The following is a 26,289-nucleotide window of genomic DNA, read 5'->3' on the forward strand; positions in this document are numbered from 1 at the left end:
CAACTCGTGCTGTAAACAATAATGAGAAGCACGTTCACAAACATTTGGTCTCTTATGAAGAGTTATCTCATTGGCAATAATACCACATCTGATAAAACTTGTTCTTTATATTTGACACAAATAATACATATTACATATTACATATAGATATCGATAACGATGATTTCTGACAATTGGTATATTTGGTTTCCAATACGTTGAATATATATAGTGTGTTCGACGACGTTGACCGTTTAACGGGTAATTGAAAAGATATAAAAGAAAGGTGTAAGATACAATAGGCACATCCAAAAGTCATAAATCGAATAGAATCTGTCAATGCTATGAAAAAAAAACCCGGAAAAACGAAGAAAAGACAAGCGCCAATGTACAAAACACTGCATAGACACTTGTACACTAACTTCATAAAAAACAGTTGACATCAAGTGCACAGATATCTTATATTTACTCAATCATGCAGACCTGGGGTCAATTTCATTTTAGAAAAAATAATGATATTACAATTACATTGATTTTAAAATGTAATGAATTTTATTTAAATTACATTGATTCTAAAATCAATTACATTTTCAATGTAATTAATTACATTTCAATTAATTTTGTCAAAAGACATGTTTTAGCTATATCATAATAGATAAACTAAACAACTCTTTCTATGAACCATATCATTTGACTGCTTGACCACAAATCAATTGTTAGGCATACATTTTTGGGTTACTTTAGTTCATGCTTTAATCAATATGCAATATGCAATTCACCCGAATTTCTTATTTGTTTTGTTAAGATAGATGCTTCCTTCATGGTACTTGGTTCTTTATGTTCTTGGAATAAGTTTTTCGAAGTAAATGTCTAGAACATTATCTGTCTACCGCGGGCAACATGGACAAAGGATAAAGTTGTTCCTTATGTCGTAACTACAATCCCGTTCCCTTTTCACGAATATGACCTACCGAATTAGACTATTTAACGGGGTTTGTAAAAACATGAGCAACACGACGAGTGCCACATGTGGAGCAGGATCTGCTTACCCTTCCGGAGCACCTGAGATCACCCCCAATTTTTGGTCTTTAATTTTCTATGTTGTGTCTTGTGTACTATTATTTGTATGTTTGTCTTTTTCTTCTTTTGCCAAATCGTTGTCAGTTTACTTTCGATCTATGAGTTTGAATGTCCCTCTGGTATCTTTTGCCCCTCTTTTAAAAGTAACAAATGATACAAGAGCATCAGTTATCTGTGTTTTCCTCACATTAGATTTCACATATTTTATTATTTTCTTAATTCTTGTATTCCGTTTGACTCAATCGAGATGCATCTAAATTTATTAGAGCTCGCATGTTCTTTCCTATGCTTTCTCTGTAAATCAGAAATAATAAACTTTTAACATTGCGAATTTTTTAAAATAGTAAACTAAATATAACAGTTTGTCAGAATCAAACATAAATTACAATTTGAATCCAGTGTCCCTTTGCATATGAATGAATATATATTTTTATTGTTGAAACATTTCCTAAAAAATTTTAAATGTTTACCTAGAATATCTAACTATATTTTAAGGTTTCTTAACTTAAGCCTAATTCAGTCGGGTGCAGACCAAGCAACACATGTAGACTGGCGGAAAAGTTAACGCGGCGTTTACTAGCGTGCACTTCATGTAAACGCTGCGTTTATTCTGCGTTAACTCCGAAATTTCAGTAGACATAAAATGTAAACGGGCGTTTTCTTTCGCGTTTACCCCCGCGTTAACGCGAAAATGGCGCGTCTTCTAATTTTGGTAAGAGTAAACGGGCGTTTACTTTCGCGTTTACTTCCGCGTAAACGTGAAAAAAGGCGTGCCTTCTACTTTTGTAAAAAGTAAACGCATGTTTACTGTTTGTGGTAAACGCGCGATAACGCATATTGTCATCGTATCCTGGATACACTGACCTAACATATCACAATGAGAAACTGTCCATTTTCGATTGACATATTGACGATTATAGTTAATGATATAACACCTATTTAATTAATTGAAAATAAATCATAGTATATAAGTACAAAATGGATATTTATCCTGGAACTGTAAAACCTACAAGACTTTCAGTTTACATTTGAGAGAGGATAAGTTTAGAAGATCTGGCAAAAACATTACTGAAGTTAGAGATTAGTTGATACGATCAGATAATGTTCAAGTTTCTAGAAAGGATTTAAATGCATTTCTACGACGGTTCCGCTATTTAAAGTTATTGGAACTGATTTTTTGCAATAAATAAAAGTTAATATTTCGAATTAAACGTGTGTTTGAATTGTTACGGTTTCAAACACATATACGTTAAATATTAAGTTAAAGCCGTTTTAACAAAATAAAAAAAATGTACAAATGTACTCGAAGTTTATTTTATAATTTACACAATCAGTTAACGCGAAAAGTAAACGCGCGTTTACTTTCAAGTGCACGTAAAAATACACTTGTGAAATCTGTAGTAAACGCCCGTTTACTTTTAAGTGCACGTAGAAATAAACTAGTGAAATCTGAAGCAAACGCCTCTTTACTACTGACTACACGTTTACTCGGGTAGACATTAGAAATTACCATTCGACCGCGTTAACGTAGTTATAGTTAAAGCGCGTTTACTAGTAAACGCGAAAAATGAAGTTAACTAACGAAATATGTGCACGCGGAGTTAACGTGTGTTAACTTTATGTAATGCTTGGTCCGCACCCAACTGTAGTCATGTGAGTCACTTAATTAATAAAAAACATTCAAGCTCCTGCTTATTACAGTAGAACAATCATTATGATAGCATTTTACAGACTTGTTTTTGGAAGTAAAAAAATGTATGTATATGAGAAAAAATAAATTAGATACAAATCAGGATTATAATAAATATTTAATTTTGAGTGAAAGTAAATGAAAAGTAATTCATACTTATATGGCAAAGTGCAATGTAATTAATTTTTTTCAATTGCAGGTAATTGAAAACATGCTCAATTCGACATTACATTACTTTACTTTAAAATTTGTAATTAATTACATCTAATCATAATAACATTTTTAATTATCCCAGGTCATGTCTTTTCACCATGTTTGATGAATCATTATATTTCAAAAATGTTAAACGAACAGGATGGTTTCATGTCACTTAGAGTTTTTATACAGCATAACACAAACATTGTAATCCACTATTCCGAAGATTTTTTTCTGGTCAAAGAAAGAACGTTAAAATATATATTATGTGTTGTATATCTTAGGAACCTCACCAGCGAATCATTCACTAGATAGCAGTGATGACGAAGATGCGTGGGATCTGAATAAAAAAACCGGTAATTTTGTACAACCTAAGAACTTTTACATAAAACTCTTAGTTTTCTTCACTCTGTGCACAATATTTTTTTTTGTACGTAGAAAATCGGTAACAATAATAAATAATAGTCTATATTGTGCGCATTTATAGTTATCAAAGAATTACTCAATTAGAAGAGGTTATTCATAATTTAAAATATTTGAGGCCTAAAAAAGATATAAAACTGAAACGAGCATTGAATTGCAATGAAATATCAAAACAATTTTGATTCAAGTATTGACACGAATTGTTGATAATAAGGTCTAAGATTTCACATTTACAAGTATTGTTCTTGTTAAGGAGCTCCAATTTCATAAATAGTGTTCATTTATTGTATGCTAGTCGTCGTTGGTTAGTGGGAAAGAGCTTCACCCTACATTAACGATATCCAAGGAAAAATAGCGCGCGAGCTCGATCTTTTAGAGTTGTTTTCGTTTTTGAAAAGTAAGGCAATTATAAGTTATGTGTTTAAATTTTTTTAGCTTCAACCGACAGTTCAAATTGATTCCTCAATTGGAATATATGTTAAGAAAAAAAAACGGATGTTAAGGAACAATATTGATTTACACTAACCAACATATATTCTTTGAGGAGGTTTGAAAGATATTTTATTGCCAACGAAGCCGATATTGTGCTGTATCTAGACCCCTCTTCCAAGAAATTTGTTTTGTATGTACATGTATAAAAGTTGCGGTTTTTATCCAACGCAATCATAGCTTTGAACGTTGTTTTCAATTTAGACTTGTTTGTATATAGATTTATATATATATATATATATATATAGATATATATAAAGTGCCTAGAAAATCAACCTTACAATGTTAGAGTTGATCTGATTCTTTACTTCCTCCTCGAGCGGGTCTGGAACCTGTCCTTTTTATTTCTTACTTCTACGACAACACCGCCGAGCATATATATATATATACAGCACAACCACCAAAAGACCAAAACAGTGAAAAAGTATATTTAAACAAAACGCATTTGACTAACATGTCGAACAACGGATATTCTTAAACCCTGCTGACTGCCATTGGCGATTGCCAAATAAACGGATCACAAGATGTAAATGGATCTTTTTTATTAATTTGATACCAAACAGAAAACAATAAACTTGCAGAAAAGATGGTATACCGCAAACATGAGGTGCAAAAATTTGTACACCATATCCGGATTTCGACAATTAATGTCTCTTCAGTGATGTTAGGAATTGAAACGGAATTTTGAAGGCCATATAATTTACCTCAATTTGGACTCGTGAATTTTGAAGAGTCGAAATAGGATGAACGGATCATATAAACCCGGAGGCAAATATGATACAAGCCCAAACGAAAAAATATTAATAAGTCTCAATTAAAAACAACGTTCAAACCTATGACTGCGTTGGATAAAAACCACAATTTTTTATATGTGTGCATGAAAAACAAATTTCTTGGTAGAGGGGTCTAAATGAAACACAAACAACATTTTCTAAAAGACCAAAACAGTGAAAAAGTATATTTAAACAAAACGCATTTAACTAACAGGTCGAACAACGGATGTTCTGGAACCCTGCTGACTCCCATTGGCGATTGCCAAATAAACGGATCACAAGATGTAACAAAATGGATCTTTATTATTAATTTGACTTATTTATATTTTTATATGAAGTAAAATATCTTCATCGCAAACGAAGCATAGTTATTATACAAAGTAACATTCCTTCATAAAATAGGAAGTTGTATGATTTAACTGTTGCTCTAATTGCAATCATGAATATTGGTATATGAAATGTCACTATATCAAAATAGATTATGAGGCAATATTAGACAAAAAATATCCTCGAAAGAAAAAAAAATATCCTTTTTGAAAATTCCGTTTATTTTGCTGAAAAGATTTGTATGCTTAAAATTATGTGGTATCTTATTACAGCTGGAAGTCATTCTCTGTCGGAGCCGGTTTCTAACCTTAACGTAGGTGAACATGACAATAAAGGAATACACACTTTTGATAAAAGGACCAGAAAAGATGATGATACTTTATACGAGGTGAACAAAACTAATACAGGAACAGACACGAAAAGTAAGATAAGTCAAGAAGAATTTAATAGAAACAAATTAAAAAGTAGTAAGAATGTACATCTTTGATAGTTTTTTATAGCATTTGACTAGCAGGTCAAACAACTGATGTTCTTAAACCCTGCTGACTGCCATTGGCGATTGCCAAATAAACGGATCACAAGATGTCATCAAAATATATCTTATTATTAATTTATTATCAAACAGAAAACAATTAACTAAAGGAAAAGATGGTATATCGCAAACATGGTGTGCACAAATTTGTACACCATTTCCGGATTTCGACAATTAATGTCTCTTCAGTGATGTTAGGAATCGAAACGGTATTTGGAAGGTCATATCATTTACCTCAATTTAGGATAGAATCTTGAATTTTGAAAGAGTCAAAATAGGATGAACGGATCATATAAACACGAAGGCAAATATAGTACAAGCCCAATCGAAAAAATATAAACAAGTCTAAATTGAAAACAACGTTCAAATCTATGATTGCATTGGATAAAAACCGCAATTTTTATACGTGTGCATGCAAAAGAAATTTCTTGATAGAGGGGTCTAAATACAGCAGAAACAACATTTTTCAAAAGACCAAATGAGTGAAAAAGTATATTGTAACAAAATGCATTTGACTAGCAGGTCGAACAACTGATGTTTTTAAACCCTGCTGACTGCCATTGGCGATTGCCAAATAAACGGATCACAAGATGTATATAAAGATATGTGGTATGATTGCCACCCTAGAATTCAAATGAAGTGGAGTTTATTTCACCTATTACGGAAACATGAATCATGTCAATATTGTCGATGTTAAACGACTCTTATGTATTTAGAATAGATCTAATTATTTCTCAAATAATTGAACTTTGATATGGCTTTCATGGTAAATAGATTACTTTTAAAAGCAAATTTGTATATTGATTTTATTTTCACCAATATAATTGTTACTGTTTAAGAGCCTCTTATTTTCAGGGGGGCTCGGTGGCCAAGTGTTCTAAGCAGTTTTACTACTGTAACCACTAGCCAGTCAACACTTAGGTTGCGAGTTCGAACCCCGCTCTTGCGGGTGCATTCGACTCCAATCATAATTGACTAGGATTGTCAGTTTTCCTATCGAAGGTCGGTGGTTTTTCTCCGGGCACTCCGGCTTCCTCCACCAATAAAAAATGGCCGCTACGAAATAGCCCAAAAGTGTCGCTTAAAAGCGGCGCTAAAACACCAACAATCAATCAATCTTATTTTCATTTGTATTTTTAAGAGATATTAATTTCAATTGAAATTTAAATGAAATATTCATAATTTTAGAAACGCGATCTTTAAGAGATTTGTTGTTTAAGATTTTATTAAATCGGGTTTTTCACAATTCAAATGGTGGCCAAGTTTGAAAAGTCGGGTTTAGGAACAAAGATTCTTTACCGATCCTAACTGATTGATTAACTGAAACATAATAGGATTTTTCAAATGTCCAACACAACAGCAATAATACATTGTATATAAGGTATATTATTGTATATCATTGTCTCGTTTGTTTGTAAATGTGTATCATATTTATCAGACCGATATTTATGAGCAAAGTGTTTCCAAGTACTGTTTATATTTTATTTTAATTTCTTTATATACACTGCTTGTTCCACTAATCGAGAAATAGAATAAGACGTTTTTTTATACTAGTTTAATCTTTCCATTTGTTTATCACTACTGCGAAAATGAAAAGGAGATGTTTTGTATTTAGCATAAGGACAGTTATTATAGCTTGTTGTTCGGTGTGGGCCAATGCTCCGTGTTGAAGGCCGTACCTTGACCTTTAATGGTTTACTTTTATAAATTGTAACTTGGATGGAGAGTTGTCTCATTGGCACTGATACCACGTCTTCCTATATCTATTATATAACTAGTATGCTACTGAAGAAATGTTCGATAAAAACTATATATTTGATCAAGTTGTATAGAAATGATTGTCCCATAGGAACACGAATTTATGGTTGCATCATCTTTGATTGTTTGCATGTTGAAAACTTGAGCACCAATTTTCGTGGATTGATGACATTATTTTCAGGACTTGCTTATTTAAACTTATAGGAAATTTGCATTTCATGAAATATTCAAATTAAGGAAAAACACATTGCGACAAACAAGTCAAATATCTTCATCGCAAACGAGACATAGTTATTATACAAAGTAACATTCCTTCATAAAATAGGAAGTTGTATGATTTAACTGATACTCTAATGGCAATCATGAATATTGTTATATGAAATTTCACTATATCAAAATAGATTATGAGGCAGTATTAGACAAAAACAATCCTCGAAAGAAAAAAAAATATCCTTTTTGAAAATTCCGTTGACATATAATTCCAAAGTTTAAATGACTTCCTCCCTATCAACATTCGTTTGTATTCATGTATAATGCTTGTTTTGCGATAAAACATGCATGTTGTCCATTGTATTTTGAACTTGTATGACATCTGTCAATTTGGCAATAATATCATTCATATGTGTTCTTATCTTCAAATGTAATGTGACAGTTGCCTTCTGCATAATTACAACAGGAAAAGTTAGACATAGTGAAATTCTGTTACTTCTTTCTTTTCGATACGGTGCAGTATTGGTTTTTAATTTTCTTGTATGTAGTTGTATTTAATTAAGTGTTTCGTCTGATTTTATCATGTTCAGTTTTAGACATCTTTTCCCGCTGATAGAGATAAAAAATGTTTATTTTGCTGAAAAGATTTGTATGCTTAAAATTATGTGGTATCTTATTACAGCTGGAAGTCATTCTCTGTCGGAGCCGGTTTCTAACCTTAACGTAGGTGAACATGACAATAAAGGAATACACACTTTTGATAAAAGGACCAGAAAAGATGATGATACTTTATACGAGGTGAACAAAACTAATACAGGAACAGACACGAAAAGTAAGATAAGTCAAGAAGAATTTAATAGAAACAAATTAAAAAGTAGTAAGAATGTACATCTTTGATAGTTTGTTGAAAACTCGATTCACATTTTTTCTTAAGTACTTACTTTCGTAGATTGAAGAATACCTTTGTTCGCGCATTCTTGATTTCATCGTATTAAGCAATTCTTCTTATAAACTTATAGAAAATTTATATTTCTTAAAATGATTAAGTTTAGGAAAACACTTATTGCGAAAAATGTTAGGTAGAGTATCTGTATCGCCAACTATGATTCTAGAAATAGTATTTATCAAAAGAAACATTCCTTCAGACAACAAGATGACGTATAACGTAACAATTGCTCTGCTCGCAATCAAAATTTTTAGATAGAATTTCACGATATAAAAAGAGTATAATGCAATATGAGAAAAAAACCCTATTCACATGAAAGAAAAAATAATATCCTTTTTTAAAATCCGTTGACAAATAATTTCTCAGTTTCAATAAATTGCACTTTCTTAAAACTGCTTTTGTATTATCCCTGGACTGCTGCAAAACAAACATATTAAGTTCCATTTAGGACATATTTTCCCGCTGATCGAGATTAAAAGAATTAATTCGTAAAACATACATTATGTCACATTTTATTACAGCTGGAAGTCATTCCCCGTCGAAGCCAGTTTCTTATCTACACGTAGGTGAAAATGACAATAAAAGAATACACATTTCAGATGAAAAGACTAGAAACAATGGGGATACTTTATACGGGAAGAACAAAAACAATACAGGAACAGAAACGACAAGTAAGATAAGTCAAACTAATAGATAAAGAGCTAATTCTTTAACATTAAAGGGAGTTTTACGTTTTCTACCCGAATAATTCTGTCCAATTTCAATGGGAAATTTTAACAAAACTTATACAAAGGCCAACATGTACTAATCTGACAGATAACATGGATAATTAATCGAAGTTTCACGACAAGTGTAGTTTAGGCCTCGCCAAATTTATACCTCGTTCGTCGGATTCCATGACTGTTGTGAAAGTTCGACCAGACAAAATTACAAAAAAAACCGTGTCTAGAACGGAGCTGCGCATACGAAGTACAACTTGTATTCATCTGACAGATTTGTTTTTGCAATCGCCAAATGCAGTCAGCAGGGTTTAAGAACATCCGTTGTTCGACCTGTTTGTCAAATGCGTTTTGTTTGAATATACTTTTTAACTGTTTTCGTCCTTTGGAAAATGTTGTTTGTGCTGTATTTAGACCTCTCTACCAAGAAATTTGTTTTGCATGCAGAAGTATAAAATTGCGGTTTTTATCCAACGGAATCATAGGTTTGAACGTTGTTTTCAATTTAGACTTATATATATATATATGGGTTGAATAACCGCAATTGTTATACGTGTGCATGCAAAACAAATTTCTTGACAGAGGGGTCTAAAATCAGCACAAACAACATTTTCCAACAGACCAAATGAGTGAACAAGTATATTTTAACAAAACGCATTTGACTAGCAGGTCAAACAACTGATGTTCTTAAACCCTGCTGACTGCCATTGGCGATTGCCAAATAAACGGATCACAAGATGTCATCAAAATAGATCTTATTATTAATTTATTATCAAACAGAAAACAATTAACTAAAGAAAAAGGTGGTATATCGCAAACATGGTGTGCACAAATTTGTACACCATTTCCGGATTTCGACAATTAATGTCTCTTTAGTGATGTTAGGAATCGAAACGGTATTTGGAAGGTCATATCATTTACCTCAATTTAGGATAGAATCTTGAATTTTGAAAGAGTCAAAATAGGATGAACGGATCATATACACCCTAAGGCAAATATAGTACAAGCCCAATCGAAAAAAATATAAACAAGTCTAAATTGAAAACAACGTTCAAATCTATGATTGCATTGGATAAAAACCGCAATTTTTATACGTGTGCATGCAAAAGAAATTTCTTGATAGAGGGGTCTAAATACAGCAGAAACAACATTTTTCAAAAGACCAAATGAGTGAAAAAGTATATTGTAACAAAACGCATTTGACTAGCAGGTCGAACAACTGATGTTTTTAAACCCTGCTGACTGCCATTGGCGATTGCCAAATAAACGGATCACAAGATGTATATAAAGATATGTGGTATGATTGCCACCCTAGAATTCAAATGATGTGGAGTTTATTTCACCTATTACGGAAACATGAATCATGTCAATATTGTCGATGTTAAACGACTCTTATGTATTTAGAATAGATCTAATTATTTCTCAAATAATTGAACTTTGATATGGCTTTCATGGTAAATAGATTACTTTTAAAAGCAAATTTGTATATTGATTTTATTTTCACCAATATATTTGTTACTGTTTAAGAACTATGCATCTTATTTTCAGGGGGGCTCGGTGGCCAAGTGTTCTAAGCAGTTTTACTATGGTAACCACTAGCCAGTCAACACTTAGGTTGCGAGTTCGAACCCCGCTCTTGCGGGTGCACTCGACTCCAATCATAATTGACTAGGATTGTCAGTTTTCCTATCGAAGGTCGGTGGTTTTCTCCGGGCACTCCGGCTTCCTCCACCAATAAAAACTGGCCGCTACGAAATAGCCCAAAAGTGTCGCTTAAAAGCAGCGCTAAAAACACCAACAATCAATCAATCTTATTTTCATTTGTATTTTTAAGAGATATTAATTTCAATTGAAATTTAAATGAAATATTCAGAATTTTAGAAACGCGATCTTTAAGAGATTTGTTGTTTAAGATTTTATTTAATCGGGTTTTTCACAATTCAAATGGTGGCCAAGTTTGAAAAGTCGGGTTTAGGAACAAAGATTCTTTACCGATCCTAACTGATTGATTAACTGAAACATAATAGGATTTTTCAAATGTCCAACACAACAGCAATAATACATTGTATATAAGGTATATTATTGTATATCATTGTCTCGTTTGTTTGTAAATGTGTATCATATTTATCAGACCGATATTTATGAGCAAAGTGTTTCCAAGGACTGTTTATATTTTATTTTAATATCTTTATATACACTGCTTGTTCCACTAATCGAGAAATAGAATTAGACGTTTTTTTATACTAGTTTAATCTTTCCATTTGTTTATCACTACTGCGAAAATGAAAAGGAGATGTTTTGTATTTAGCATAAGGACAGTTATTATAGCTTGTTGTTCGGTGTGGGCCAATGCTCCGTGTTGAAGGCCGTACCTTGACCTTTAATGGTTTACTTTTATAAATTGTAACTTGGATGGAGAGTTGTCTCATTGGCACTCATACCACGTCTTCCTATATCTATTATATAACTAGTATGCTACTGAAGAAATGTTCGATAAAAACTATATATTTGATCAAGTTGTATAGAAATGATTGTCCCATAGGAACACGAATTTATGGTTGCATCATCTTTGATTGTTTGCATGTTGAAAACTTGAGCACCAATTTTCGTGGATTGATGACATTATTTTCAGAACTTGCTTATGTTAACTTATAGGAAATTTGCATTTCATGAAATATTCAAATTAAGGAAAAACACATTGCGACAAACAAGTAAAATATCTTCATCGCAAACGAGACATAGTTATTATACAAAGTAACATTCCTTCATAAAATAGGAAGTTGTATGATTTAACTGTTACTCTAATTGCAATCATGAATATTGTTATATGAAATTTCATTATATCAAAATAGATTATGAGGCAATATTAGACAAAAAAAATCCTCGAAAGAAAAAAAAATATCCTTTTTGAAAATTCCGTTGACATATAATTCCAAAGTTTAAATGACTTCCTCCCTATCAACATTCGTTTGTATTCATGTATAATGCTTGTTTTGCGATAAAACATGCATGTTGTCCATTGTATTTTGAACTTGTATGACATCTGTCAATTTGGCAATAATATCATTCATATGTGTTCTTATCTTCAAATGTAATGTGACAGTTGCCTTCTGCATAATTACAACAGGAAAAGTTAGACATAGTGAAATTCTGTTACTTCTTTCTTTTCGATACGGTGCAGTATTGGTTTTTAATTTTCTTGTATGTAGTTGTATTTAATTAAGTGTTTCGTCTGATTTTATCATGTTCAGTTTTAGACATATGTTCCCGCTGATAGAGATAAAAAAATGATTATTGTGCTGAAAAGATTTGTATGATTAACATTATGTGGTATCTTATTACAGCTGGAAGTCATTCCCATTCGGAGCCAGTTTCTAACCTTAACGTAGGTGAACATGACAATAAAGGAATACACACTTTTGATAAAAGGACCAGAAAAGATGATGATACTTTATACGAGGTGAACAAAACTAATACAGGAACAGACACGAACAGTAAGATAAGTCAAGAAGAATTTAATAGAAACAAATTAAAAAGTAGTAAGAATGTACATCTTTGATAGTTTGCTGATAACTCGATTCACATTTTTTCTTAAGTACTTACTTTCGTAGATTGAAGAATACCTTTGTTCGCGCATTCTTGATTTCAGCGTATTAAGCAATTCTTCTTATAAACTTATAGAAAATTTATATTTCTTAAAATGAAAAAAGTTTAGGAAAACACTTATTGCGAAAAATGTTAGGTAGAGTATCTGTATCGCCAACTATGTTTCTAGGAATAGTATTTATCAAAAGAAACATTCCTTCATACAACAAGAGGACGTATGACTTAACAAATGCTCTGTTTGCAATCAAAATTTTTATATGGAATTTCACTATATAAATAGAGTATAATGCAATATGAGACAAACAACCCTATTCGCATGAAAAAAAAAAATAATATCCTTTTTGAAAATCCTTTGACAAATAATTCCTCAGTGTCAATAAATTGCAATTTATTAAAACTGCTTTTGTATTATCCCTGGACTGCTGCAAAACAAAAATATTAAGTTCCATTTAGGACATATTTTTCCGCTGATCGAGATTTAAAGAATTAATTCGTAAAACTTACATTATGTCACATTTTATTACAGCTGGAAATCATTCCCCGTCGAAGTCAGCTTCTTATCTACACGTAGGTGAAAATGACAATAAAGGAATACACATTTCAGAAGAAATGACTAGAAACGATGGGGATACTTTATACGTGAAGAACAAAAACAATGCAGGAACAGAAACGACAAGTAAGATAAGTCAAACTTATAGATAAAGAGCTTACCCTTTAACATTGAAGGGAGTTTTATCTTTTCTACCCAAATAATTCTGTTCAATTTCAATGGGAAATTTTAACAAAACTTATACAAAGGCCAACCTGTAATCATCTGACAGATAACATGGATAATTAATCGAAGTTTCACGAAAAGTGTAATATAGGCTTCGCCAAATTTATACCTTGTTCGTCGGATTCGATGACTGTTATAAAGTTCAACCAGACAAAAGTACAAAAAAAAACGTGTCCAGAACGGAGCCGCGCATACGAAGTACAACTTGTATTCATCTGACAGATTTGTTTAGGCAATCGCCAAATGCAGTCAGCAGGGTTTAAGAACACCCGTTGTTCGACCTGTTAATCAAATGCGTTTTGTTTAAATATATTTTTTCACTGTTTTGGTCTTTTGGAAAATGTTTTTTTCGTTTGGGCTTGTATTAAATTTGCATTTGGGTTTATATGGTCCGTTCATCCTATTTCGACTCTTCAAATTTCAAGAGTCTATCCTAAATTGAGGTAAATTATATGGTCTTCCAAATACCGTTTCAATTCCTAACATCACTGAAGAGACATTAATTGTCGAAATCCGGATATGATGTACAAATTTTTGCACCTCATGTTTGCGCTATACCATCTTTTTTGCAAGTTTATTGTTTTCTGTTTGGTATCAAATTAATGATAAAAATCCATTTTGTTACATCTTGTGATCCGTTTATTTGGCAATCGCCAATGGCAGTCAGCATGGTTTAAGAACATCCGTTGTTCGACCTGTTAGTCAAATGCGTTTTGTTTAAATATACTTTTTCACTATTTTGGTCTTTTGAAAAATGTTGTTTGTGCTGTATTTAGACCCTTCTACCAAGAAATTTGTTTTGCATGCACACGTATAAAAATTGGAGTTTTTATCCAACGCAGTCAAAGGTTTGAACGTTGTTTTCAATTTAGACTTAGAGTTTATTTCACCTATTACGGAAACATGAATCATGTCAATGTTGTCGATGTTAAAAGACTCTTATGTATTTCGAATTCTTTCTCAAACAATTGTACTTTGATATGGCTTTTAATGGTAAAAAGATTACTTCTTAAAGCAAATTTGTATATTTATTTTATTTTCACCAATATAATTGCTACTGTTTAAGAACAATGCATCTTATTTTTAGGGGGCCTCGGTGGCCAAGTGGTCTAAGCAGTTTTACTACTGTAATCACAACCAGTCAACACTGAGGTTGCGAGTTCGAACCCCGCTCTTGCGGGTGCGCTCGACTCCAATCATTATTGACTAGAATTGTCAGTTTTCCTATCGAAGGTCGGTGGTTTTCTCCGGGCATTCCGGATTCCTCCACCAATAAAAATGCAAAACAAATTTCTTGATAGAGGGGTCTAAATTCAGCACAAACAACATTTTCCAACAGACCAAATGAGTGAACAAGTATATTTTAACAAAACGCATTTGATTAGCGGGTCAAACAACTGATGTTCTTAAACCCTGCTGACTGCCATTGGCGATTGCCAAATAAACGGATCACAAGATGTCACAAAATAGATTTTATTATTATTTTTTACCAAACAGAAAACAATTAACTTACGGAAAAGATGGTATATCGCAAACATGAGGTGCAAACATTTGTACACCATATCCGGATTTCGACAATTAATGTCTCTTCAGTGATGTTAGGAATCGAAACGGTATTTGGAAGGCCATATCATTTACCTCAATTTAGGATAGAATCTTGAATTTTGAAAGAGTCAAAATAGGATGAACGGATCATATAAAACCGAAGGCAAATATAATACAAGCCCAAACGAAAAAATATAAACAAGTCTAAATTGAAAACAACGTTCAAATCTATGATTGCGTTGGATAAAAACAGCAATTTTTATACGTGTGCATGCAAAAGGAATTTCTTGATACAGGGATCTAAATACAGCACAAACAACATTTTTCAAAAGATCAAATGAGTGAAAAAGTATATTGTAACAAAACGCATTTGACCAGCAGGTCGAACAACTGATGTTCTTAAACCCTGCTGACTGCCATTGGCGATTGCCAAATAAACGGATCACAAGATGTATATAAAGATATGTGGTATGATTGCCACCCTAGAATTCAAATGATGTGGAGTTTATTTCACCTATTACGGAAACATGAATCATGTCAATGTTGTCGATGTTAAAAGACTGTTATGTATTTAGAATAGATCTAATTATTTCTCAAAAAATTGAACTTTGATATGGCTTTCATGGTAAATAGATTACTTTTAAAAGCAAATTTGTATATTGATTTTATTTTCACCAGTATAATTGTTACTGTTTAAGAACAATGCTTCTTATTTTTAGGGGGGCTCGGTGGCCAAGTGTTCTAAGCAGTTGTACTACTGTAATCACTAGCCAGTCAACACTGAGGTTGCGAGTTCGAACCCCGCTCTTGCGGGTGCACTCGACTCCAATCATAATTGACTGGGATGGTCAGTTTTCATATCGAAGGTCGGTGGTTTTCTCCGGGCACTCCGGCTTACTCCACCAATAAAAACTGACCGCTACGAAATAGCCCAAAAGTGTCGCTTAAAAGTAGCGCTAAATCACCAACAATCAATCAATCTTATTTTCATTTGTATTTTTAAAAGATATTAGTTTCAATTGAAATTTAAATGAAATATTCAGAATTTTAGAAACGCGATCTTTAAGAGATTTGTTGTTTAAGATTTTATTAAATCGGGTTTTTCCCAATTCAAATGGTGGCCAAGTTTGAAAAGTCGGGTTTAGGAACAGAGATTCTTTACCGATCCTAACCGATTGATTAACTGAAATATAATAGGATTTTTCAAATGTCCAACACAACAGCAATTATACATTGTATATAAGGTATATCATTGTATATCATTGTCTCGTTTGTTTGTAAATGTGTATTATATTTATCAGACCGATATTTATGAGCAAAGTGTTTCCAAGTACTGTTTATATTTTATTTTAATTTCTTTATATACACTGCTTGTTCCACTAATCGAGAAATACAATGTAGAATTAGACGTTTTTTTATACTAGTTTAATCTTTCCATTTGTTTATCACTACTGCGAAAATGAAAAGGAGATGTTTTGTATTTAGCATAAGGACAGTTATTATAGCTTGTTGTTCGGTGTGGGCCAATGCTCCGTGTTGAAGGCCGTACCTTGACCTTTAATGGTTTACTTTTATAAATTGTAACTTGGATGGAGAGTTATCTCATTGACACTCATACCACGTCTTCCTATATCTATTATATAACCAGTATGCTACTGAAGAAATGTTCGATAAAAACTATATATTTGATAAAGTTGTATAGAAATGATTGGCCCATAGGTACACGAATTTATGGTTGCATCATCTTTGATTGTTTGCATGTTGAAAACTTGAGCACCAATTTTCATGGATTGATGACATTATTTTCAGAAATTGCTTATTTAAACTTATAGGAAATTTGCATTTCATGAAATATTCAAATTAAGGAAAACCACATTGCGACAAACAAGTAAAATATCTTCATCGCAAACGAGGCATAGTTATTATACAAAGTAACATTTCTTCATAAAATAGGAAGTTGTATGATTTAACTGTTGCTCTAATTGCAATCATGAATATTGTTATATGAAATTTCACTATATCAAAATAGATTATGAGGCAATATTAGACAAAACAAATCCTCGAAAGAAAAAAAAAATATCCTTTTTGAAAATTCCGTTGACATATAATTTTGCGATAAAACATGCATGTTGTCCATTGTATTTTGAACTTGTATGACATCTGTCAATTTGGCAATAATATCATCATATGTGTTTTTATCTTCAAATGTAATGTGACAGTTGCTTTCTGCATAATTACATCAGGAAAAGTTAGACATAGTGAAATTCTGTTACTTCTTTCTTTTCGATACGGTGCAGTATTGGTTTTTAATTTTCTTGTATGTAGTTGTATAAAATTAAGTGTTTCGTCTGATTTTATCATGTTCAGTTTTAGACATATTTTCCCGCTGATAGAGATAAAAAAATGATTATTTTGCTGAAAAGATTTGTATGATTAAAATTATGTGGTATCTTATTACAGCTGGAAGTCATTCCCATTCGGAGCCAGTTTCTAACCTTAACGTAGGTGAACATGACAAGAAAGAAATACACACTTTTGATAAAAGGACCAGAAAAGATGATAATACTTTATACGAGGTGAACAAAACTAATACAGGAACAGACACGAAAAGTAAGATAAGTCAAAAAGAATTTAATAGAAACAAATTAAAAAGTAGTAAGAATGTACATCTTTAATAGTTTTTTGAAAAATCGATTCACATTTTTTCTTAAGTACTTACTTTCGTAGATTGAAGAATACCTTTGTTCGCGGATTCTTGATTTCATCGTATTAAGCAATTCTTCTTATAAACTTATAGAAAATTTATATTTCTTAAAACGAAAAAAATTTAGGAAAACACTTATTGCGAAAAATGTTAGGTAGAGTATCTGTATCGCCAACTATGTTTCTAGGAATAGTATTTATCAAAAGAAACAGTCCTACATACAACAAGAGGACGTAAGACTTAACAAATGCTCTGCTCGCAATCAAAATTTTTATATGGAATTTCACTATATGAAAAGAGTATAATGCAATATGAGACAAACAACCCTATTCGCATGAAAGAAAAAATAATATTCTTTTTGAAAATCCGTTGACAAATAATTCCTCAGTGTCAATAAATTGCACTTTATTAAAACTGCTTTTGTATTATCCCTGGACTGCTGCAAAACAAACATCTTCAATTCCATTTAGGACATATTTTCCCGCTGATCGAGATTAAAAGAATTAATTCGTAAAACTTACATTATGTCACATTTTATTACAGCTGGAAATCATTCCCCGTCGAAGCCAGTTTCTTATCTACACGTAGGTGAAAATGACAATAAAGGAATACACATTTCAAAAGAAAAGACTAGAAACGATGGGGATACTTTATACGGGAAGAACAAAAACAATGCAGGAACAGAAACGACAAGTAAGATAAGTCAAACAAATAGATAAAGAGCTTACCCTTTAACATTGAAGGAAGTTTTACGTTTTCTACCTAAATAATTCTGTTCAATTTCAATGGGAAATTTAAACAAAACTTATACAAAGGCCAACCTGTAATCATCTGACAGATAACATGGATAATTAATCGAAGTTTCACGAAAAGTGTAATATAGGCTTCGCCAATTTATACCTCGTTCGTCGGATTCGATGACTGTTGCGAAAGTTCGACCAGACAAAGGTTAAAAAAAAAAACCGAGTCCAGAACGGAGCCGCGCATACAAAGTAAAACTTGTATTCTTCTGACAGATTTGTTTAGGCAATCGCCAAATGCAGTCAGCAGGGTTTAAGAACACCCGTTGTTCGACCTGTTAGTCAAATGCGTTTTGTTTAAATATACTTTTTCACTGTTTTGGTCTTTTGGAAAATGTTGTTTGTGCTGTATTTAGACCCCTCTACCAAAAAATGTGTTTTGCATGCACATGTATAAAAATTGCGGTTTTTATCCAACGCAATCATAGGTTTGAACGTTGTTTTCAATTTAGCCTCGGTGGCCAAGTGGTCTAAGTAGTTTTACTACTGTAATCACAACCAGTTTACACTGAGTTTTCCTATCGAAGGTTGGTGGTTTTTTTCCGGGCACTCTGGCTTCCTCCACCAATAAAAACTGGCCGCTACGAAATAGCCCAGAAGTGTCGCTTAAAAGCAACGTTTAAACACCAACAATCAATCAATCCTATTTTCATTTGTATTTTTAAAAGATATTAGTTTCAATTGAAATTTAAATGAAACATTCAGAATTTTAGAAACGCGATCTTTAAGAGATTTGTTGTTTAAGATTTTTATTAAATCGGGTTTTTCCCAATTCAAATGGTGGCCAAGTTTGAAAAGTCTGGTTTAAGAACAGAGATTCTTTACCGATCCTAACCGATTAATTAACTGAAACATAATAGGATTTTTCAAATTTCCAACACAACTTTGGCATGGTATTGGTTGCAAATATTTGATATTTTTCATCTAAATGCAATATTTTTTTTTTATTTAAATGGTATATTTCTTCATTTAAATGCAATATTTTTTATTCAAATGGTATAATTTTTTATTTAAATGGTATATTTTTTTATTTAAATGCAATATGTTTTATTCAAATGGTATAATTTGTCATTCAAATGCAATATCTTTTATTCAATTGGTATAACTTGTCATTTTAATGCAATATTTTTTATTCAATTGGTATAGTAGTTTTTTTATTTATATGCAATAATTGCATTATGGGAAATTCCTTGACGTCACAAGGTCAAATTTGGAACAACGTTTGTGATTGGTCGGTAATTGTTTGGATTTCTTCCCTTTCTTTCTAAACATGAGTGACCAAAAATTAAAAAAACGCGTCGGAATATCACCCCTCTAACTAAATCTGGCGTTCGTGCGAGTTCGTGCACTGGCTGTTAATGCCAATAATGGCCAGGTCGAGCAAAAAATGCGAGTGACAAGTAATAATAAATAATTTGACACACAACCTGTTCATGGATAGAAACAGATACCTGCGTGCATGGCAAAAACGACCCAATGAAAAGCCTTTCTGAAGAAACTCCCCTACAGTCTACACATTGAAATAAAAAAAAGGGTTCAGATTTAGATATTTGTATAGAGATGTATATATGCGAGTATTGGCGGTAATGATTATGGTGTGTGTGTGAATGGAGGGGAGGGGGTTCAGATCAAAGATCGTTTCTATAATTCTAAATCTTTAATTTTTTAACATTTCACTCTTTTCTTTATCTTTGATCTCTATTATATTTGTCCTTAACATGCGTGAAATATTTGCCACTGGACATAAGGCAACCAAAAAACAATCAACGTATTCTTTATATTTCATCATTTCTTTATTATGTTATCTATAGGTTTGGTACCGCCCCTTATCTATTTTTTGCACATTATTCTCTCTATGTAAACCCAATTCCTGTCCTGATAAATGGTGACTCATGCATAGCATCATATGTGGTTATTAAAACAAGAAACATATTCATATTATAATAATTTACTGTATGCTTCGACTTATAGATAGATGTCATTAGTCCCAGATCATGTAATAAAGTAGGTCTTATAAAAATACAATAGCATTGTAATGATGATTATATATATGTATATATATTTAACAATGCCAATTTTTGGGAAAAAAGGGTAGGGACAAGGCGTTTTTAAATCATATTAATGGGGCGCATTTTTTTGTTCTTCGGTAGTGAGCCAGAAGAAGTCCATTTTTGTTTTTCTTTTTGCATTGGGAAGATCTTCTGGCTCTCTTCCACCTATTCTTTTTTGATAGGTTGTTTAGTCGGCAGAGGCACATAACAAACATATGGCGTCGTTTAGTCTAAATTATTAATAAATTTATGAATGCAGATATATTAGAATGTGAGCTGTGTTATAAACGTTTAATGGTATGACAGCCTTAGTAGGACATCTCTGTAGGACGATAAGCTGGATAAATATAAGAACTACACCGTCGGACAATAACAGTTAAGGGACGATTATTTGATATTCTAGGGAAGGGATTTTGATTGATTGGTGTTTAACGCTACTTTGAACACTATTGGGCTATTCCGTGGTGGTCAGCTTAAATTTATAGATGAAGGATGGGGAAGGGAAGAGAGGGTATTATTATTCATTTTAATCTGTCGCTAATCATGCCTATTTTTCAGCTCTTACCAGGCAACCATATTCAAATATGAAATCCTTCTGTCCCCCACCCCAACAAATAGATAAATATCAAATGGTTTTCCTCTTATCTAACACAATTTTAAATTGATTGATTGTTTGATGCTAATTTTAACGCCCAGTTACAAATAGTTCATGCTTGTTCAGGAAAACACGAATTTACAAGTCAGGTATATAATATAAAAACGAAGAGATTGGATGGGATATGATTGCTAATAAGGCAACTATCCACCGGAGTTCAAATATGAAGTGGATGTAAGCAATTATAGACAATCGTAAGGTCTTCAACAATGACAAAAACCTGAAACTGTAAAGTCGTCTATAAAAGGCCCGATATGAAAAGTGTGAACAATTCAAAAGAAAAAACAAATGGCCTAATTATACATAACAACACAATTTATAAAAAATCAAATATGAGTCGAGACATGAACCAACGACAACCACTAAATTACAGGCTCCTGACCTGGGCCAGGCAAATAAAGAATATGGTAGGGTTGATATAAAAACGAAGATGTGGTATGATTGCAAATGAGACAACACTCCACAAGAGACTATATTACACAGAAATCAACAGCTATAAGTCACCATACGGCCTTTGACAATAAGCAAAGCCTATAGTCAGCTATAAAAGGCCCCGAAATCACAAATGTAAAACAATTCAAACGAGAAAACTAACGGCCGAATTAATGTACAAAAAATGAACGAAACACAAATATGTATAACACAGCAACAAACGGCAACTACTGAATTACAGGCTCCTGACTTGGGTCAAGCACATACATACAGAATGTGGCAGGGTTAAACATGTTAGCGGGATCCCAATCCTCCCCCTAACCTGGGACAGTGGTGTAACAGTACAGCAACATGTTTGTGAGCACTCAACCCATCCCGAAGCTGGGACAGTGGTGTAACAGTACAATAAAAGAACAACCTGCACTAATCAAGTGCAATTAGTCAAAAGATCGGTACGAGACACACAAAAAAACTAACATTAAGACAATAGACACAAAACACCGACATAAGAGTATTTTCAATTACTCAGTGGAAGTTTGCTCAAAGCTAATAACAACTAGTACTGAAATAAATCTTGTTCTCCCAGACTGAAGTATTAAATCAGTACACAACGCGCGTCAAAGGATTAATTAAAAAAGAAAACAGTCTGAGAAACGTCTGGTTTACGTTGTATATAGATATAAGAAGATGTGGTATGAGTGCCAATGAGACAACTCTCCATCTAAGTCATAATTTGTAAACCATTATAGGTCAAAGTACGGTTTTCAACACGGAGCCTTGGCTCACACCGAACAGCAAGCTATAAAGGGCACCCCAAAATTACTAGTGTAAAACCGTTCAAACGGGAAAACCAACGGTGCCGTCTAATCTATTTAAAAAAAAAAACGATATACTTGCGTATAGATCCATATACAATGAAAGTTTTTGAAAAGTTGTGGTCCGAACGTTTTGACCATCGAAATTTTGCAATAGAAATAATAGTTAGGATCAGAAGATTTCAACAGCCAGTGCAGGACTCGCACGAACGCCAGATTTAGTTTGAGGGGCGATATTTTGACGCGTTTTTTAATTCTTGGTCACTTATGTTTAGAAAGAAAGGGGAGAAATCCAAACAATTACCGACCAATCACAAACGTTGTTGCAAATTTGACCTTATGACGTCAAAGAATTTCCCATAATGGAATTATTGCATATAAATAAAAAAAACTACTATGCCAATTGATTAAAAAATATTGCATTAAAATGACAAGTTATACCAATTGAATAAAAAACATTGCATTTGAATGACAAATTATACCATTTGAATAACAAATATTGCATTTAAATGAAAAAATATACCATTTAAATAAAAAAATATACCATTTAAATGAAAAAATATACCATTCAAATAAAAAAATATTGCATTTGAATGAAGAAATATATCAATTAAATAAAAAAAATATTGCATTTAAATGAAAAATATCAAATTTTTGCAACCAATAACATGCCATACACAACAGCAATAATACATTATATATAAGGTATATTATTTTGTATATCATTGTCTCGTTTGTTTGTAAATGTGTATCATATTTATCAGACCGATATTTATGAGCAAAGTATTTCCAAGTACTGTTTATATTTTATTTCAATTTCTTTATATACATTGCTTGTTCCACTAATGGAGAAATAATATGCAATTACTACTATTCAAGTGTAGTCTTGAAAAGTAAACAGTGATAACTACGTAACTTGATATTTTGAAATCTCTTATTACAGTTAGAAGCCATTCCCCGTCGAATCCTGTTTCAAATTTGAACAACCACGATACAGGAACAGACATCCCAAAAGGGATAAGTCAGAAAGAATCTAAACGATACAAATTCAAAGGTTGCTTCATCTTTGATTGTTTGCATGTTGAAAACTTGAGCATCAATTTTCGTGGATTGATGACAATATTTTCAGAACTTGCTTATTTATACTTATAGGAAATTTGCATTTCATGAAATATTCAAATTAAGGAAAAAAACACATTGCGACAAATAAGTAAAATATCTTCATCGCAAACGAGGCATAGTTATTATACAAAGTACCATTCCTTCATAAAATAGGAAGTTGTATGATTTAACTGTTGCTCTAATTGCAATCATGTATATTGTTATATGAAATTTCACTATATCAAAATAGATTATGAGGCAATATTAGACAAAACAAATCCTCAAAAGAAAAAAATATCCTTTTTGAAAATTCCGTTGACATATAATTCCAAATTGTTAAATGACTTTCTCCCTTTCAACATTCGTTTGTATTCATGTATAATGCTTGTTTTGCGATAAAACATGCATGTTGTCCATTGTATTTTGAACTTGTATGACATCTGTCAATTTGGCAATAATATCATTCATATGAGTTCTTATCTTCAAATGTAATGTGACAGTTGCCTTCTGCATAATTACAACAGGAAAAATTAGACATAGTAAAATTCTGTTACTTCTTTCTTTTCGATACGGTGCAGTATTGGTTTTTAATTTTCTTGTATGTAGTTGTATTTAATTAAGTGTTTCGTCTGATTTTATCATGTTCAGTTTTAGACATATGTTCCCGCTGATAGAGATAAAAAAAATGATTATTGTGCTGAAAAGATTTGTATGATTAACATTATGTGGTATCTTATTACAGCTGGAAGTCATTCCCATTCGGAGCCAGTTTCTAACCTTAACGTAGGTGAACATGACAATAAAGGAATACACACTTTTGATAAAAGGACCAGAAAAGATGATGATACTTTATACGAGGTGAACAAAACTAATACAGGAACAGACACGAAAAGTAAGATAAGTCAAGAAGAATTTAATAGAAACAAATTAAAAAGTAGTAAGAATGTACATCTTTGATAGTTTGTTGAAAACTCGATTCACATTTTTTCTTAAGTACTTACTTTCGTAGATTGAAGAATACCTTTGTTCGCGCATTCTTGATTTCAGCGTATTAAGCAATTCTTCTTATAAACTTATAGAAAATTTATATTTCTTAAAATGAAAAAAGTTTAGGAAAACACTTAATGCGAAAAATGTTAGGTAGAGTATCTGTATCGCCAACTATGTTTCTAGGAATACTATTTATCAAAAAGAAACATTCCTTCATACAACAAGAGGACGTATGACTTAACAAATGCTCTGTTTGCAATCAAAATTTTATATGGAATTTCACGATATAAAAAGAGTATAATGTAATATGAGACAAAAAACCCTATTCACATGAAAGAAAAAATAATATCCTTTGAAAATCCGTTGACAAATCAAAAGTTTAGGAAAACACTTAATGCGAAAAATGTTAGGTAGAGTATCTGTATCGCCAACTATGTTTCTAGGAATACTATTTATCAAAAAGAAACATTCCTTCATACAACAAGAGGACGTATGACTTAACAAATGCTCTGTTTGCAATCAAAATTTTATATGGAATTTCACGATATAAAAAGAGTATAATGTAATATGAGACAAAAAACCCTATTCACATGAAAGAAAAAATAATATCCTTTGAAAATCCGTTGACAAATAATTCCTCAGTTTCAATAAGTTGCACTTTATTAATACTGCTTTTGTATTATCCTTGGACTGCTGCAAAACAAACATATTAAATTCCATTTAGGACATATTTTCCCGCTGATCGAGATTTAAAGAATTAATTCGTAAAACTTACATTATGTCACATTTTATTACAGCTGGGAATCATTCTCCGTCGAAGCCAGTTTCTTATCTACACGTAGGTGAAAATGACATTAAAGGAATACACATTTCAGAAGAAAAGACTAGAAACGATGGGGATACTTTATACGGGAAGAACAAAAACAATGCAGGAACAGAAACGACAAGTAAGATAAGTCAAACAAATAGATAAAGAGCTTACCCTTTAACATTGAAGGGAGTTTTACGTTTTCTACAAAAATAATTCTGTTCAATTTCAATGGGAAATTTAAACAAAACTTATACAAAGGCCAACCTGTACTCATCTGACAGATAACATGGATAATTAATCGAAGTTTCACGTAAAGTGTAATTTAAGCCTCGGCAAATTTATACCTCGTTCATCGGATTCCATGACTGTTGTGAAAGTTCGACAAGACAAAAGTACAAAAAAAAACCGTGTTCAGAACGGAGCCGCGCATACGAAGTACAACTTGTATTCATCTGACAGATTTGTTTTTGCAATCGACAATGGCAGTCAGCAGGGTTTAAGAACATCCGTTGTTCGACCTGTTAGTCAAGTACGTTTTATTTAAATATACCTTTTCACTATTTTGGTCTTTTGGAAAATATATATATGTATAAAAATTGCGGTTTTTATCCAACGCAATCATAGGTTTGAACGTTGTTTTCAATTTAGACTTATACATATATATATATGGGTTGGATAACCGCAATTGTTATACGTGTGCATTCAAAACAAATTTCTTGATAGAGGGGTCTAAATTCAGCACAAACAACATTTTCCAAAAGACCAAATGAGTGAAAAAGTATATTTTAACAAAACGCATTTGACTAGCAGGTCGAACAACTGATGTTCTTAAACCCCGCTGACTGCCATTGGCGATTGCAAAAACAAATCTGTCAGATGAATA

At 32.2% G+C, this 26,289-nt stretch overlaps 1 protein-coding gene across 1 annotated transcript in view; it reads left to right on the top strand.

Annotated features, from left to right (window-relative positions):
* The window catches only part of LOC127726813 (uncharacterized), a 78,744-nt gene that overhangs the window by 7,288 nt on the left and 45,167 nt on the right, over positions 1-26,289 (top strand). The window contains exons 2-8 of the mRNA XM_052234266.1: positions 5,229-5,378; positions 8,139-8,288; positions 8,924-9,073; positions 17,508-17,657; positions 18,295-18,444; positions 24,348-24,497; positions 25,393-25,542. Coding sequence (XP_052090226.1) covers positions 5,229-5,378; positions 8,139-8,288; positions 8,924-9,073; positions 17,508-17,657; positions 18,295-18,444; positions 24,348-24,497; positions 25,393-25,542 — 1,050 coding nt within the window. The remainder of the gene's footprint in view (positions 1-5,228; positions 5,379-8,138; positions 8,289-8,923; positions 9,074-17,507; positions 17,658-18,294; positions 18,445-24,347; positions 24,498-25,392; positions 25,543-26,289) is intronic.

The sequence above is a fragment of the Mytilus californianus genome, unplaced genomic scaffold, assembly GCF_021869535.1.
Source record: "Mytilus californianus isolate M0D057914Y unplaced genomic scaffold, xbMytCali1.0.p SCAF_18, whole genome shotgun sequence".
Lineage (NCBI taxonomy): Eukaryota > Metazoa > Mollusca > Bivalvia > Mytilida > Mytilidae > Mytilus > Mytilus californianus.